The 16,945-nt window shown below is 41.4% G+C and overlaps 1 protein-coding gene across 3 annotated transcripts in view; it reads right to left on the reverse strand.

Annotated features, from left to right (window-relative positions):
- Nucleotides 1-1,372: 1,372 nt before the first annotated feature.
- Nucleotides 1,373-16,945, reverse strand: part of LOC122834324 (cadherin-4-like) — a 301,525-nt gene continuing 285,952 nt past the window's right edge. For all 3 annotated transcript variants that reach the window (XM_044122665.1, XM_044122664.1, XM_044122666.1), the window contains 5 exons: nt 11,685-11,921; nt 10,897-11,130; nt 10,666-10,805; nt 7,655-7,819; nt 1,373-5,075 (listed from right to left, as the gene is read on the reverse strand). In XM_044122665.1, the coding sequence (XP_043978600.1) occupies nt 4,869-5,075; nt 7,655-7,819; nt 10,666-10,805; nt 10,897-11,130; nt 11,685-11,921 (983 nt within the window). In that variant the 3' untranslated portion in view covers nt 1,373-4,868. The remainder of the gene's footprint in view (nt 5,076-7,654; nt 7,820-10,665; nt 10,806-10,896; nt 11,131-11,684; nt 11,922-16,945) is intronic.

Below are 16,945 nucleotides of genomic sequence, written 5' to 3' on the forward strand. Positions count from 1 at the left end.
AGTGAAAGGATTAATTCTCTACATTTTTGGGTTGATCAGTTTCTATCGAACGTCTAAATAGGAATCAATGACATTCTACATGCCTGGGGTACAAATATGGCAAGATAGTGTCGAGAGATGTGGTGGGTGAAGACTAAAATACAGTCAGGAGGGACAAAAAAATAACCAAAAGAAAAACCTATCTTGTCCAGCAGGTCTTACAAATCTGTGGAGTGGCAGGAAAGAAAAAAAAAAAAGGTGGAAGAAAAACTCCAGAGTAAGAATCAGCAGGCTACAGAGGATTCTGACAAATGACTGAAAAAAACCAGGTGAATAAATACTGAGGAGGAGTGATTACTGGGATAAGGAACAGATGTGTGTGTGTGTGTGTGTGCGTGTGTGTGTGTGCGTGTGTGATTACACCGATGCATAACAGCTAGGATGGGAATAGTGACAACTAAAGGAAGGTGATGACATGAACAGGCACTGAGAATAACGTCCAAACAAAATAAGCTCAGTGCTAAACAAGTAAAGACAAACAACAACAACGGCTAAACAGCAGAATGTACAGAAACATAAAATAAAATAAATTAAAATAAACTCCTTGAAGTCATGGCTGATCTTCCCAACAGCTCCACTCTGCGGATTGTTCTGGCAAGGAATGAAGAATAGGTGTGTGGAAAGGCACTTTGGGACCTGTGATAGTTATGGTGGAGGATGTGAGATGCTTCAAAAGACCGAGGAGACTTGTTGAGGCGGCCGCCCACCGTGGCTGGACAACAGAGGGTGTGGAATAGTTTGAGGGACATAAAATGGATGTTAAATAGTAAAACAGGATATAAAATATCTGCTCCGCTCGTCTTTAAACTGGACAGTTTTCAGTGTTTTCCGGCGACACTAATGTCCTGCTAGCAATAGTTAGAAATAGTTTCAGCTCAGATCTACGGTTTGTGCCACCGTCGATCTTGTTAAAAACATTTCTTTCTAAACAGCGGAATTTTCCTTCGCCACATTGAAGTTTGGATTTTTTCTCGTTTTGTGCGTGAGAGAGAGAGAGAAAGAGAGAGAGAGAGATTATGCTACTGCCGTAAAAGATTAATTTTCCACACCTTTGCTAGAGGTGCCAATGATGTTTCCGGAGACGCAAGAGGAGATGGATACCAAAAAAACCCCAACCAAACAAACAAAAAAAACTGCATCAAAACACGATCGTATAGGCTCGTAGAAATTCAAAGCTTTGAGCAACACTCTGTAAGAAATGACCAGCGTTGAATAAACAAGGCCATTATACATAATTCAGCATCAACCCTGAAGGTGATGCGTGGAGGGAATATTAAAAGAAAAAAAATGAAAGAAAAAAAGATGGCACATTTTCAAAACATGTGTTGTTTATTTCCTGAAGCGCACATCCAGTATCGAGATGAATAAATAAAAGAACTCCAGTACCTTGAATAATATCATATCAGCAGGCATGGCTAATGAGTCGTCCCAAGGCAAGAAGCCGACCGAGGGAGCGCGTCCGTCAGAGGCAGACCATAGGGCATGTTTCATATAGAAAAGATGTGAAATGGAAAAAAGTTAGCAGAACTGAAGCAGAAAATTTAAAAGCAAGCATCTTGAGAGAAGTCGTATTTTAACAGAAGAGCCACTTTTAAAAAAAATTTTTTGTTTTTGTTTTTATATATATATATATATTTTTTTTTACAAGTGAACGGGCCACCAAAGCTCGCCGAGGAGCTTGAGAGGGAGAGCAGCAACCTTTACAGCAGGGAATATAAGTACTGTTGACTTTCTTCTCAGGAAAGATTTTTAACAATCAGCATACTGGCACGAGAGTAACGCAAGCAATCCACCAAAATCAAAACAAAGAGGTCAAAAATAGTTTGTTGAATCCAGATTCATGGCGTTTGAGCCTCTGTTGGTTCAGACTGCTTCAAGTCGCTTTCTGTGTAGAGAAAACAGTAGCATGGTCGGGTGAGATTTTGACACGTCTTCAAATTATTTTAAAGCGTCTCCTTTGCTCTCATCTGTATATTTTTTTTCCAGTGGTTTTTAATTGGATTTAAAGCCGACTTGTCCAGTCAACAAAATAAGTGGAGAATTTTCTCTGAAACCCGTTAAGCATTTTCACGGCTGTGTGTTTAGGATCATGGTCTTGCTTTAAAAAAAAAAAAAAGAAAAAAGAAAAAGATAATACACCCACGTTCCATTTTCACATGATCAAATTCCACATGCTGAAAGGTGACATGATGTTTCCACCCCAAAACTTCACTGTTTTTGTGGTACGTTTGGTGCAAACGTAGCACCATTCCTCCTCCAAATGTGTCATGGTGGCATCCAAAAAGTCCAAAAACTTTGACTAGGCTATGTTCTAGGGCAGGGGCGTCAAACCCATTTTTAATTAGGGCCGAATCAAAGATCTGAATGTTCTTAAAGGGCCGGTTGTTCCAGAATGTATTGATAAACTGTTAATAAATAACTGTTTTACTATTCAATAGGTGATTCTTGATATTTTAAGTTTAAATAATATTGAACATTTTTCAATGCTGATCAGTTCATCCAGGATTTTGTGATTGTTTTTGTGTTTTTTTTGCAATCAGAATCAGGGACTTTGTGGTGCTAATTTATAAATAATTGTGAGGAATTCTTACGATATTCGAGATAATGTACGACGTTAAATGAGACTTTTAATTAATCACCTTATCAGTCACGGACTATAACTTGACATCAAGTAAGGCTGAGGCAGCAGTCACTCAATGCTTCTGACCAATTTTGAGAAAAATTTGCAGTACAATTGTGGGGATCTGTTGATTTTGTGTGAATTTTGCATATTTATGAAAAACTGGAGCGACTTTTTGATGTAATTCAGAGTCTAGAGGGCCACATAAAAAGCCATGGCGGGCCAGATTTGGCCCCCGGGCCTTGAGTTTGACACGTGTTCCAGGGGCTTTCACAATTGTTCTGCAGCAAACATGATTTTCCTTCTTCAGTGGAGTCTTGTGCATAGAGACCATTTTATTTAAATCCATTACGTTATTGTTTTTGAGAATAACTTGATCTGCTACTTCCAAGACTTTTTAAATGTCATTTGTTTGGTGAGAAGAGGATTATGGTCATTTAAAAAGAACATGATGTTCCTCTCACTTTTAGTAAATGCCCCCAACATTGCTGACAAGAACATTTATGAGTTCAGAAATAAGTTTGTAAACCAAACCAATTAGTGTATTTACCACATGGAGGCCGTGAAGATCTTCTGTGATACAATGCATCACAGCTTTAATTAGGATTTAATTAGGACTAAATCAGCTAACACAAATATTTGAATCAATAAAGAGCAGAGTTTCTGCGTAAAAACTGAAATTTGTTTTGATTTTTTTGCATGCTTTTAGATTACGTGGATAAATACTAACGTCTGGAATGAGTTGCAGTGTGATAGGCCCGTTACGCATCTATCTCCTGACAAATACTTATTTTCCCTGCTATACGTCATTGATACTTGAAAAATACGTATTTTACAGTATTTTTTTTTATTTTCTCAGTGTCTTTATACAGAGTATATTCATATAGTTTCTGCTGACTATTTTCACATTCTCACCACAGAGTAACAAGTGCTTTGAGTAAAACATCTGAAGAAAAATAAAAAAACTAAACCAAAAAAAAAAAAAAATAAATCATGCACCTTTTAATAGCTTTGTCAGCCTAAAAAAAAACCAAACAAACAAAAAAAAAGGATAAACAGGAATGTTCAAGGCGACCAAAAGAATCTTCTTCAGGCGTCTTCGTTCCGAGTCATTTGAGTTCCCCTCGATCAACGTTTTTCGGACTAATCGAATTCATGCCTACGTTAAGCTTTACATCGTGGAGTTAGCAACACAAAACCATACAAGGGACAGGCAAGCGTCTCAACACAAAGGCTCCTTAAAACCTCATGAGTCCACAGAAGAAAGGCAAGCATTCTCCAATAAATTATAAAACCCCCAACATGTATTAAAAAAATGTTGACACTGGGTTGACGAGGGTTTTGGAGGTTAAGGGAGGATGCTAGTGGACTGAGCAGGTTCTTGGAGAAGAGGGTGGTCCAACCCTCCCTCGACAACTCTTTAACTCGATGGGCTATGGGATCCGGTGGTCCGCCCTGGGTTGCATCCTCCCTCTCCTGGGACAGGCTGCCGGGGCTGTTTGCATGTCTGCGGTTGGGCAAGGACAAAAAAACAAAACAAAAAAAACCAAGACGGGCAGGGCTGGTCTGAGGATGACGGGGGACACGGCAGAGCGCGTCGCCCCCGCTGTACTGCACGAACAGCAACCAATCCTGAGATAGCAGGAGTCTGATACAAAAACACACCACAAAAGGCACTTTATAAAATGACAGTGCTTCTGTTCTAAGGAAATTCAAGTTGACAAAGAGTTAAAGAGAGAGTCGGCGAGCGCGCCCTTCCCCCTCTTTCCCTCCCAAATAAAAACATTCTCTTCAGTGTGAGACTAAAGCGGGAGATAGCTTTGTTTTCAACAATCAATCAAAGCACAAAATTCACTACTCATGTGTCTCGTGGCCCGCCTTGATTCGTCCCCGGAGGAATCCAGGTCCAGCGTGGCGAGAGAACAGGGAACCAAAAAAGAAGAAAAAGGTGAAAAACTGAAAATGTCACACTACAAACTCGGCACTAAAAACCATAAAGCCAGAATACAGTTGCATTGCAGCGGAGTTCACGTCTGCAGGCTCGGCCGACTACTGCAGCCCGTGGAAAAGGGTCCGTTCCTCTCAGCTCTCTACCGTGGTCTCTTCGTGTTGTCGGGTGCTTTACATCCTCTCTCGACCGCTCCTGCCTCTCCAGACCCCTGCCACAGCCAGCCCCGCCCACCACCCCTGCGCCGCCCGCGCCCCGCTCTCAGTCGTCCGCTCCTCCCCCGTAGAGATCTGCCAGCTTCTTGAAACGCGGACCCCAGTCGTTGAGGTAGTCGTAGTCCTGGTCTCCTGAGCTGGTGGAGTTGAGCGAGCTGACGGAGCCGGCGGTCGAACCGCTACCCTCATAGTCGAACACCAGCAGGGAGTCGTACGGTGGGGCGGTGGGGTCGTTATCGGCGGCCCTCAGACCCTGAAGCCGTAAAGAGAGAAGAAGGAAATTGCTTACATGAGGTCAGAGCTCGCATAAACAATTTGTGCTTAGTTTTGCTATGAACACAAAACTAAATCATTAGTGGCCTTTCCGGAATGACAAAAAAACTTGAGAGTTGGTCTTTCTAGAGGAGCGAAGTGCAATTTTTCAATTGTGATGTTTCCATTAATTCAATTCAATTCATAATTCTTTAATCAAGCACAGCGCAGTAAACAATGTTACATGATACAAACAAGAAACTGATGTTTTGAACTTGTTTTCTAGCCACAGAGTAATTTGCAAACCCAGCCCTTGGTTGACCGAGCTCAACACCAGGCCCTGGTGGAACTATTTAGGTAGAAGTTTGTTGCTGTCTTTCATGCAGAAATGCACTTGTACGGCAATGTTGATTTTTCTCTTGAGCTAGTCAATCAATCATCAATCAGTTGAATTTTATTTGTATAGCACATTTCAGCTGCAAGGCATTTTCCAAGTGCTTTACATCATAAACACAGAACCACAAAGTCATGCAATAGAATAGAATCAACAATCAAAACATTACATTAAGTCAAGTGCCATCATTAAATGGCACTGTTTCAAATACAACTCTAAACAAGTGGGTTTTTAGTCGAGATTTAAAGGAAGTCAGTGTTTCAGCTGTTTTACAGTTTTCTGGAAGTTTGTTCCAGATTTGTGGTGCATAGAAGCTGAATGCTGCTTCTCCTTGTTTGGTTCTGGTTCTGGGGATGCAGAGCAGAAGCAGAACCAGAAGACCTGAGAGGTTCTGGAAGGTTGATACAACAGCAGCAAATCTTTAATGTATTGTGGTGCTAAACCATTCAGTGATTTATAAACCAACAACAGTATTTTAAAGTCTATTCTTTGAGAATATTCTAGTCCACTTCGGCTATCCATTTTTTGTATCCACATGAGACGACTACTTTTTGAGGAACAAAAACATTAGAGAGAATTATGTACATTTGTATGGTTCTTCAATAAGTAACTTCTTTTTAGCTCCATTTGCCAGACAAGAACTCCTGGATGGGAATTGTAACTCTGTTGTTCTCAGAGGAGGCTGTGTGTAGAAAAGTATGGTGGTCTCTCTGGTTGTGTTTCCATTAGCCATATAATTGCACAACTTGAAATTATAAAAATAAATTAGCTTAATGGAAACATCGCAATTTCGAAAACCCCCCCCTAAAAAATAAAATTTTTCCCATAAAAAGTTGAAAAACGTCTTAGCGATGATGGGGCTGTTTATTGTTCTGACGGCTGAGAAAGACTTAATTTTACGATATACAACAACGACCATTCCAAGAGAACAACAAGAACATCTGATGTTGTTGCTGGATGCATGCTGTTAACCCATGCAGATGCATTTATGCCAATGTTTCAAAAACCATAACATCATTTCCAAAGCCTTTCCATCAACACCCCACCAAACAAGGAGCTCCGGAGCTCCTTCCAGCACCTCATAAGTGGAGACAGAAAAATCCCACGCACCTAGGACTACTTTAAAACATCAGAAGCGTCGTGCTCTACATAGAAAAAGATTATCGAGAAAAAAAACAGTGTGGTAATCCCGATTGCTGGCTGCTCAAAGTTTAAGGTAGATATATATTCCCCACCTTCTGACTCTTTGGCTGGAAGTTATTTCTGGGTCTTGTTCATGCTTTGAAATCCTGCTGGTGGCACAAACTTTTTGTCATTACTACCTCATTCCCTGAACCCACCCCGCCAGCTTGATGTACAAGTACCCTCCTGGCTGCATAGGTGCTTTCAAAAGACACATGGAGATGGCAAAAATGCTCTTTAATGCCACTTTGGAGGTTTTTCTTTTTAAAAAAAAGTGCTTATCCTTCAAATGCATTAAGGATATTCAACCTCAAGGGAAGCCACGTGTTCTTCATGTCCAAATTACTTACTTTTTCAAACTTGAATTTCCAAACTACTCAGTCCTTTTAAGCCCAGTTTTAAAGTTTAACTACGAGACCTCACTTTGGATGTGTGGAAGATTTTCTTCAAAACATTCAAACTGGTAAAACCAAAGAGAAGGAAGGAAGGAAGGAAGGAAGGAAGGAAGGAAGGAGAAATCTGAAGACACAAGTCTTTTCTTTTCTTCTCTGATTTTTGTCTTTTTCCGTACCTGTCCAGCCCTTAAAAACTGACCAAAGAACCTTTTCTCCTACTAGAGTTTTCCTTGTGAAATACAAAAATTAGTGTTTTCAGGAGCTGTTTTTTCTGCTGAGAAAGCAGATTCAGGGGTGCAGGTGACTTTAAAGAATGCGGTAAACTCCTCTTCTCCGGCTCACCCACCGGGAAGGCTTCTAATGATCCATCATTGGCCGAAAGCTGATTGAGACACAAAACAAACAGCCCTACCAGGAACGCTGCTGGCAGAAAGTTAATTCTCACAAGAGAAGGAAAAATCGCTTTATATTAGCCATAAACCGTTATGACGGCATAATTATTTTTAAGTATAAAAACAAGTGCCCACTATAAAAACATGGATGCACGATACATTTTTAAGTCATGGATCCCAGAAGACGTTGAAAGAAGGTGTCGAACTAAAAACCTACGTCGTTTATGAAGTCTCCTATGTCCCCAGGGTGGGGCACGCTGGGTCTGACAGGGTACTGCGACTCAGCAATCACGGGCCTCTCATCGACCCGGCGCACCCCCGTTGGCTTGCTGATGATGTGGTCCAGAGACTCCGGCTGCTGCAGCTGGCTCAGGTCGTAGTCCTGGATGAAACGACCAGAGAGAGAGAAATCGAGATTAAAATCGGTGAGGAGCATCGGAAACATCACAAAAATACACCAATCAAAGAATTCTTCGTGAAGAGACTCGTCCGTGTTTAGTGTCAAACTCAAATCTGGCCGTCCATAGCTTTTTATTTGGCCCTCTAGACTCAAGGGGGCACAGGAGGTGACACATAAACTGTATCTTCATAATAACAGTGTTTAAATATTATTTTATCAATCAATTAAATCAGTCCCTCTGGTGTTTTGTAATTACGAGATTGTGGAACTTCATGCAAAATCGGCAGATCCACACATTTTGTTGGACTAATGCGCATTTTGTTGCAGGTTTTCCACAAAAATGGTGAAAAACATTGAGTTTAAGTGAATGCCAACTCCCACCTGCAGATGGCAGTGTTGCTTCCACTGCCCTGCTGCCTCAGCCTTATGAGCTGTGGTCTGTGATCGCCATGGTAACAAAAGTCCTCATACGTGAGCGGAAATTTCGCTAGCATTTTTTTTTGTAAATATCTTGATAGTTTGAACACAAAATCTGTGATTTTGACTATAAAATAAAAGTCACAAAAACAATCGCAAATTCCTGGAGATTGTGATGAATGTGAAAACGTGTATAATAATTTTCCTTATTGAACGCAGACACAGCTTTTTATTAATATTTTTAAGAATCTGTTCATGACTTTTTTTCTTTTTAAATCAGTCAGAATATTCATGATCTTGACATGGCCTAAAAACAGCCGCTGTAGAGTTTACATTATGATACACTCCTCCGGTTGGAAATCCTTCCAATCCTTTAGCTTTCTTGTCCTCCTGTTGTTTGCGCTTTTAAATCTTTCTCTCCCCCCCCACTAATTAACTCAATAGAAACAGAACAGACTGTTTATCTCTTCACTGTTCTCCTACATATGATTCATAAATTTGCCCATTAAATCTTCATCCAGGCATGTCAGTGCAAAGAAGCCTGCGAGGACCACAACCATCTGTTGCTCGCGTGTTTTACTCTCCACATATCGGTGTGTGTAGGTGTTGGGAATAAGTGAGAATCAAAATAACATTTATTTACTTAACTGTCTGCTCTCAATTCGGCTCCCAGTTCAGGGACTTTAATTGCATAGAAAATAGCCAGGCTGCAGAGGACGAAGGAATATGCAGCTTGACATCCCTAAACTTCAACATATTTAGGATAGCACAAAAATGGCTAGAAAGACATGGTTGGAAAATCAGCAAAAGTATGACACAGTTTGTAGATATTTGTTTAAACTTTGTATTTCGCTTCGTATCTAAAACAAAACGCCTTACAGAAAGAAAAAAAGCAGACTTTATCTATGTTTCGCCAATATGTTGTTTTCTTTCACGTTCATTATATTTCCTCTGTGCTGAGCTTGAAAGTAACAATACTGGATTTTTTATTTACATAAAAAAATTTTTTAACCTGCACAACAAATCAGAATTAATAAGATGAGATTTGTGTGAAGAAAAAACAAACAAAAAAAAAACAAAACAAAAAACGCATGGTGTTTATTCTGCCAGACGAGATCAGCAGGAATCTTAAACTTGTCAGTGCCTTTTCTTTTCAGAACCCAAATGGCTGCTGGTTCATGCTGAGGTACCAGGAATACTGCCAATACGGATCATGATCAAAACCCTTAAACAGACAGAACGGCGCTATAATTATCCCTGCGCAGATGTAGAAGCTTTTGTAAAAAGTTTGAAGGTTTTGTATCGTTCCAAGAGACGAGAGCAGAGATGCTTTGTGAAGTGTGTGAAAAGCTGCTTTGTGACAGTCATTAAGGTCATGAATCTCGCAAAAACGGCTGCAAATGGCTCATTGCGCTACGTCAGATTTATCATATGCAGTTTCTGTCGGCTCTTCGTGTTGTTTCCAACAGTCGACCGAGGCGGGAAAAAGCACAAGAGTGTTCATGCGTGTTGACCTTTTCCAACAGCTTTCTAGGAAACTCAATAAAAGTGAGACACTGTTAATATGAGCTCAATCTGTGCTTTATCCGCAGGAGGTCAACGCAGCGCATGAATGTGTTGAAACGAGTGCGTTGGTGAAAGCACTTCATTTTAGTGGAAGAATTTAAACAAAGTTTATTCTTTCTTCCAGATAAATGAACTAAGCAAGTTTTCCCTGGAGACATTTAATAGCTTCCTGTGGAGTAATAAACAGGCTTTTGTTTAAGTCTATGTAGTTGAAAGCCACAAATACTCCTTAGCTTCAAAAGCGCTATTTAGGATGTTTGCTGCAAAAACATATTTTGGCTGTAAAAAAGTAAGATTTTAATATTGTCACCTGCCTAAAATAATGGCCAAAATCATTTTTTTTAATCAAAAGATGATTTAGGAACAAAAAACAAAACAAAATAAAAACAAATAAAAAAAAAACACCTTTGGCAAAAATTGACTTGACCCCTTATTTTAGGAATGCAACAATATTACTGGTAATCTGAGTAAATATATAATTTCACTGTGAAAACAGTCATAGGATGCTGCACAGACAAAGATGCAAACCCGTTTTACAACGTAATAACAGTCATTTACTTCATAAGTAAGATTAGTCAAATGAAATCAAATATTCCTTTATGACGAAGATACGCATCCAATCATTAGCAACCAGGGGGAAAATGCCACACCAGTCCTGATTATTGCCCAACCTGTAGAATCAGGGAATCAGTTAAATAAAACCCGCCTGACGACGTGAAGCAGGCCTAAAAATCTTAACACATCATGGCGCCATGATGAGGGGATAATCAGTGTTATTCTCTTCACTTGTCAGCGTTGCGTATTGCTATGCCTGGTTTGTGTATATCTGTAGTAATCTGTCATACCTGGTCTTCCTCTCCACCTCCCTCTTCATCATACTTCAGGATGTTGTCTCTGACGTCGTCCTCTGGGTCGATCAGCAGGGGCTTCGCTTGCCGCTCCTTCTCTCTGCGCTTCATCCACACCACAAACAGCAGAACCATACCTTGAAAAAAAACAAACAAACAAAAGAAAAACCCAATCAAATTGCACCTTCTCTCAAACTCATGTCAGTAGCAGCCATTCTTTCTACTCACTCAGCAGTATGATGATGCACATGAGGATGGCGATGATGGCTCCGGTGCCGAGGCCAGCGGCCGCTACTGCCCCCGTGGCACTGCAGTCCCCGTTGTTGTCGCAGGGACACACTTTGATCCTGATCATGGAGCGGTTGGACAGAGGCGGGTTCCCAGAGTCAGACACTATGACCGGGATCACGTAGACGCCTGCCTCCAGGTAAGGAATCCTCAGTCTGAGCTGAGCGTAGTCGCCTGCCGAAGTCGAAGGTGGGTGAGAAGAGGGAAGACGGAATAAGACATCTTTTAAAACGTAAACAACTCTTTGTTTACATCACACGCGTGAGTGAACGGCATCAGCCGCTTCAAGACGAGCAATCACTCTGACATGTCTGACTGAAGGCAGAAAAGGCAGAAACATCTAAAACTACAGTGTGTAACCTTCAGCATCTATTACTCAGCCTCAGACAAGAGCCTCTGTGGGAGTCGGATCCAGGTATGTGACCAGATTTGTCCTCAAGACAGCTGCTGTGATGCATCCATCCTCTTGGATTAGGTGACAGATCGGCTGCTTGGGGGACCGCGAGACGAATGGATCTCATTTGTCACAAACGATAGATCGTACGTCAAGGCTAGAAGGCACCCGTGTTCCTCGCTGCGAGCTTTCCGAGACGTTTTGTTAAACTCGGACCTTCCCTCTCACTGCCTACAGCTGCCACCGCCCCCAAATCCAGAAGATTAATGCAGATATTTTGTGGTCCGTTTTCACCAAGATCTAGTCTCAAACGCAGCATGCAGCGTTTAATTACCGCTCAGTCTGGAGATGGTCCAGTTCCGCCGGATGCTGGCAGGAAACGAAGGCAGCTCGAAGACAAACGGCCCGACGTTGGGCTCGGCGTCGGCATCCGAAGCCGTGATGTTGATTCTGGAGTTGGGCCGGGCTCGCTCGCAGATTTGCGCCTCCTTGGGTATCAGCACGGGAGCGTTGTCGTTGACGTCAATCAGGTAGATCTGGAGTGTCCCGGTACCGCTGGCCTGGGGCGAACCTGTGGGAAGGAGGGAAGACAGAAAAGACGACACCTTTTAAAAAAGAGTTCAGATGGAATGACAGGACACTGGGGAAGAAGAAGAAAGGACTGCTTCCTTCTCATAAGCATAGTTGCGGACGAGTCCTTTGTGGAACTGAGAAAACACACAAGGAAGGAAACAACGGGGAAGACAATGTGTTGTGTCTGCTTAAGGAGTGGAAGTGCAGGGAGGATGCATGAAAGCCAAACACACAGAACAAATGAGTGGAAACAGCCAGCAGATGTTCCCTTTCTTTGCCTTTATAATTGCCCTGAAGAGTTTGAACTGTCTGAGGTGAGAGTCATAAAGATTTCTGCTATGTGCTCTTTGCATATCCCCCCTGAGAAATGAGTCAAACACTAACCTTTCAAAACAAGCTCATCATTATAACCACTTCAGGTATGGTTCTCAATGCCAGATCAACGCAGGACCAATTTATTCTTTTTTCTTTCCTGGGTATTGTTCCTGGCTGCTAACAGGAAAAAGTGCTCTTGAAATATTGTTAGCTGCTGTTTAAAGTCGGTTCTGCTGAACACAGGAATGAAAGCCTCTGGCTTCTTTCCTATCAGTAAAACTTCAAAAGCATCAAAATCAGACTGAACTCTACTGTGAAGGTAAATACTTTACAAAATTTGTTGCTAGCCAACCACAGCCACCTTGGTGTAAGTCAGTGGTCGTCAACAGAACTCGACTCCAACTAATTTGTTGACGTCGGGGCAAAAATTTGTCAAGAGCTGCTGAACCTGCTCAACCTTTGCAATGAAAATAACTTTACAGTGTACGCAAACTTACCGTGAAAGTACAGAGATTTAGGATTGGTTGATTGTTTCTTTGTCAATGCTTCGTGGCAACAAATTTGCTACTACAGTAAAGATTATTTATTTAATTTTAAATGCTGCCACATTTGGAAGGAACAGGCATTTATGTGTTCAGCAGTAGAGTTAGGTAAGTGCACAACAGCCTGTTTGCCAAGCAGAGATTTTCTGAGATGAGACTCAATAAGTAGTGGAAGTCTCAAAAACTGAACCCTAGCCTCGACCCCTGCTCATTGCCCTTACAAAGTCCAGGATCAAAGATACCCAGTTATCTTTGAGCCTATCAATGAGCTACTATGTTGGCTGATTGAATTTGTGAATCTAATTCTTCAGCTTCATCTTAACAGCAAGACACCTGAAACCTTTAACATAAGTGGTCGTCCCAACAAGACAACGACCACAAAGACAAATCCATAGTGGCTTTGAAATGGATAAACTATGCAGAGATGCACGGATTAAGATTAATAGCTGTGGGTCAGTGGGAGGAAACCAACACATCTGAATGGATTCCAGCAGTTCTGGTAAGAGTTGTCAACAGTTTTGCCAGTTTGACACTATGAAGATGATCGGAAATTACCTGCGCTGTAATCAATCATCCTCCACTGCAAAGAGAGAAGTGCTGTTAATGTTAATTCAAACATTAACAGGTGTGGCCAACATGGACCTCTGTTCCCTGATTGGCTCGGTCGCAATTCAACCGGAGAAATCTAACTCAATGGTAGAAAACCTAGACGCAGACATGAAGAGAGATGATTGTGTATGAAGGCAAAGGCCAGCCTAATGGTATGGTACCCACTACCAAAAAAAATAAAAATAAATAAATAAGCAGAGAGGTGCAACATTCTAAGGGTATTTTAAACAAAAATTAGGGTGACATATATATGTATTTCAGTCTGTATTTACAATTTAAATTTAAATTTGATAAGGATATTTACATTCCATCCTTTAAAAAAATTAGCAATGGAGCTGTTTTAAAAACATGAACATTTATGAAATGTATTTCCCTGATAAATGTCCCAAGCAGGGGACCGGATATGTGCCGGATATGTCTTCAACTGCTTGTGTCCATGAGTCCACATACAACAGATTAAATCTCCACTCTGCAGCCTTAAATGGGACACAAGCAGGTAAGAAGGATAGGGACCGGCCTGTCTGATCTGAACCCAGGCTGAGGTAAGACGGTCTGAGGCCAAGTAGAACGATCTTGTCCCATCGATCCAGATGAGAAATCCTGTCTGGATGTCCAGAATGCTGCGCCCTCCAGGCTGAGGAAGAACAGAACCAACCGGCTTGTTATCGCCTCAAATCCGGCATCTGTGTTTACACAGTATGGTGGCGCATTAGCACACAAATGCAGCTTTTAGAACCTGTAATGGCACCATTACTACAGAAAAATAAATACAGTAGCTCACGAGCAACAAACGCCGAAACCCGTGTCTGTCTTTTTCATAGACGCACTGCATTTTTAAGAGAGACAACGTCAAACTGCCCTTGCACTTATGCCAGCTGTCTTCCCGCCGCACCACCCTGTCTGCGTTCAAGTCGTACCAGCGGTGCTGAAAATATCCCGGACTTCACCGTGTAAATAATGAAGGAGCCACAAATCGCTAAGCACCAGAAGTCCTATCGATTAAACATGAATGGGCAACATTTCCCTTTTAATTCTACAACTTCTCACCTCGACGTCTGCTCCCGAAGAAGTGATGCAACACAATCCTATCTCTTTAAAAAAAAAAAAAAAAAAAAACACTTCCAGGAGAAAACATAAAACATGGACATATTGTTTTTGTTTCACTCTGGATTCAAACTTTTGAAAGATAGAAAGAAATTAATGAGAACACTCCTGCACCACATGCCATGTAGAAGAAAATCAGTTGATCAAGCAAGTTTATTTATGCGGCATATTTGAGCAACAAGGCACTTCAAAGTGCTTTACATCATAAAAACACAAAGATAAAATGTCACGAACACAACATTCAGTCACTGATTGAGAAACTAGGAACAAACGTTACGTTTTGTCGAGTGTCATCGTCAAAACCATCAATACACATCAAATATGTTGGTCGATGTTCCAGTGATTTGGGTTCACAAGCAACTCTGAGCAGGTGGGTTTAGAGGAAAGGTGGTCCTACAAAGCACAGGTGTCAAACTCAAGGCCTGGGGGCCAAATCTGGCCCGCCATAGCTTTTTATCTGGTCCCTAAACACTCCAGAGGTATAACATTACATAAAGATAACATCACGATAACAATTGTGTGCTTAAATATTGTTATATTAATCAAATCAATTCGATTTTTATCCGTTTACTGCCAAATTACATCAGTCAATACTTCCAGTTTTACAGTGATCGTGAAAATTAACGCAAGATCAACAAATCGCATTGTTTTTCTTATGCTTGTGCTTAACAAAGTTTACTGAAAATTTTTCAGAAAACTGTCAGACATTGGTTTTAAGTGATGCCAACTCCCACCTGCAGGTGGTGGTATATTTTACTTCTACACTTATTTGCGAATGATAAAAAAGTCACAATCATTTTCGTACCTAAGCAGAAATATTGCAATTTTTCTTGCAAAAATTTTGAGAATATGATCTTAATGTGTCCCAAAATGAAAACGAGTTTGACGCCCCTGCTATAAAAGTATTAAATCAAACGAGCTGAACCCAAATGCAAACAAAATGAATGTGTCCTTTTGAGTTAATATCTATAATTATGGGCTGGTTTATATTGGCTTAGTACAAGCCCCCCCCCTCCAAAACAAAACGGGATAAGACATATTTCAGGTAGGTGCACAACAAAATGTGGACAAAATGAACTGCGTGTCACTGCTTTTGCAATGCACTCTGGGTACACTGCACTGCTGAACAAACAGTGATTTATTGTGGCCTTGACTTCTTTTTTGTTGACAGCTACCTCCGAGCGGTCTGTCAGCAAGCCGATGTAAATTCCCAATGAGGCGCAGCTCACAGCGTGCTCCGGCAGCTCATCAGTGTTTTTCCTATGAACTCCTCTCCGCTGCACGCCGCAGCCTGGTGCATCAACTACAAGCAAAGGTCCGCTGCCCGGCGCCCCGAGGCCCATCGACTGTCTTGTCGGTTATGATTGGCCGGGTGCTTTGTTGCCGCTCACGCTTCGCTTGAGTAGAATAAGTGAAGAGAATTCCAATCAAAGTGGAATATATCCCCTTGTTGACGCCGGTCTCCAGAATCAATAGACAGTCAACAACTTTAAGCTGCGCCTGGCACGCTTCGGGGCGTCGAATCCCTCATTTCTCACCGGAGGAGAAGAGAAAACACCTGGGTGCCTCCTACTTCAACACAGAGTGAGTTTCTCTGTTTGCCGAGCTTTAGTCATTTGTCTTCGTACAGAGCTGCAGCGGCTGAGGTGGTTGCTGAGGATGCTCACCGGCAGCTAATGGGTTTTCTTTTATTATTTTGACCAAAGAGTGCTTGAACACGTCTTCCACGTTTCACTTTTTCCACATAATGTTGGGTTAACACAACCGCAAGCTTTTTTTTTTTTTCTTTAAGGTTTTATTGGCTCTAGTGGCCTTTATTTGATAGTTAATTGACAGGAAAGTGGGTAATGAGAGAAGGGGAAGTCACAAGGCCGGGAATCAAACCTGCGACAGCCGCATTGAGGACTAAGGTCTCCATATGTGGGTTGTGCTTAACCCCTGAGACACCACAGCACATCCCACAACTGCAAGCTTCAGTTATAGGTGAACATAAAATCCAAAATTTAACATCATGTAAAATTAATCTATATAGAATATGAGTCTTACTTCTTGAAATAAGTGGCAAAAATGTAAGACTTTTGCACAATATTCTAATTTTTGTGTGTTTCTTCTTCATGTTTTTCATCTACAAACTCAATGTCCTATATTCAGCCACATTACCAGCAAATGTTACAGAAGTGACAATTGCCCAAATATGTTTCACAAATGACGTATGCTCTCTGAATCATCTTAAGGCTTCTTTTTTCCTTTTTTTGTTTTTTTTCGGGGTGGGGCAAAGTTCAGTTGCACTTTTCTATTGTCGATGCACAAAAGAGCCCTCTGTATCCGAGCCTGGATAATGACATGTCTACCTCCCGTGGCGAGTTCTGCACATGTTGTGAAGAGATTTTGTTCCTCTGTGATCTTCCACCAGTGTTTCTCACCCAGGCCTCGTTTCCTCGCACAACTCATC

Source organism: Gambusia affinis, linkage group LG07 (genome assembly GCF_019740435.1).
Source record: "Gambusia affinis linkage group LG07, SWU_Gaff_1.0, whole genome shotgun sequence".
Taxonomy (NCBI): Eukaryota; Metazoa; Chordata; class Actinopteri; order Cyprinodontiformes; family Poeciliidae; genus Gambusia; species Gambusia affinis.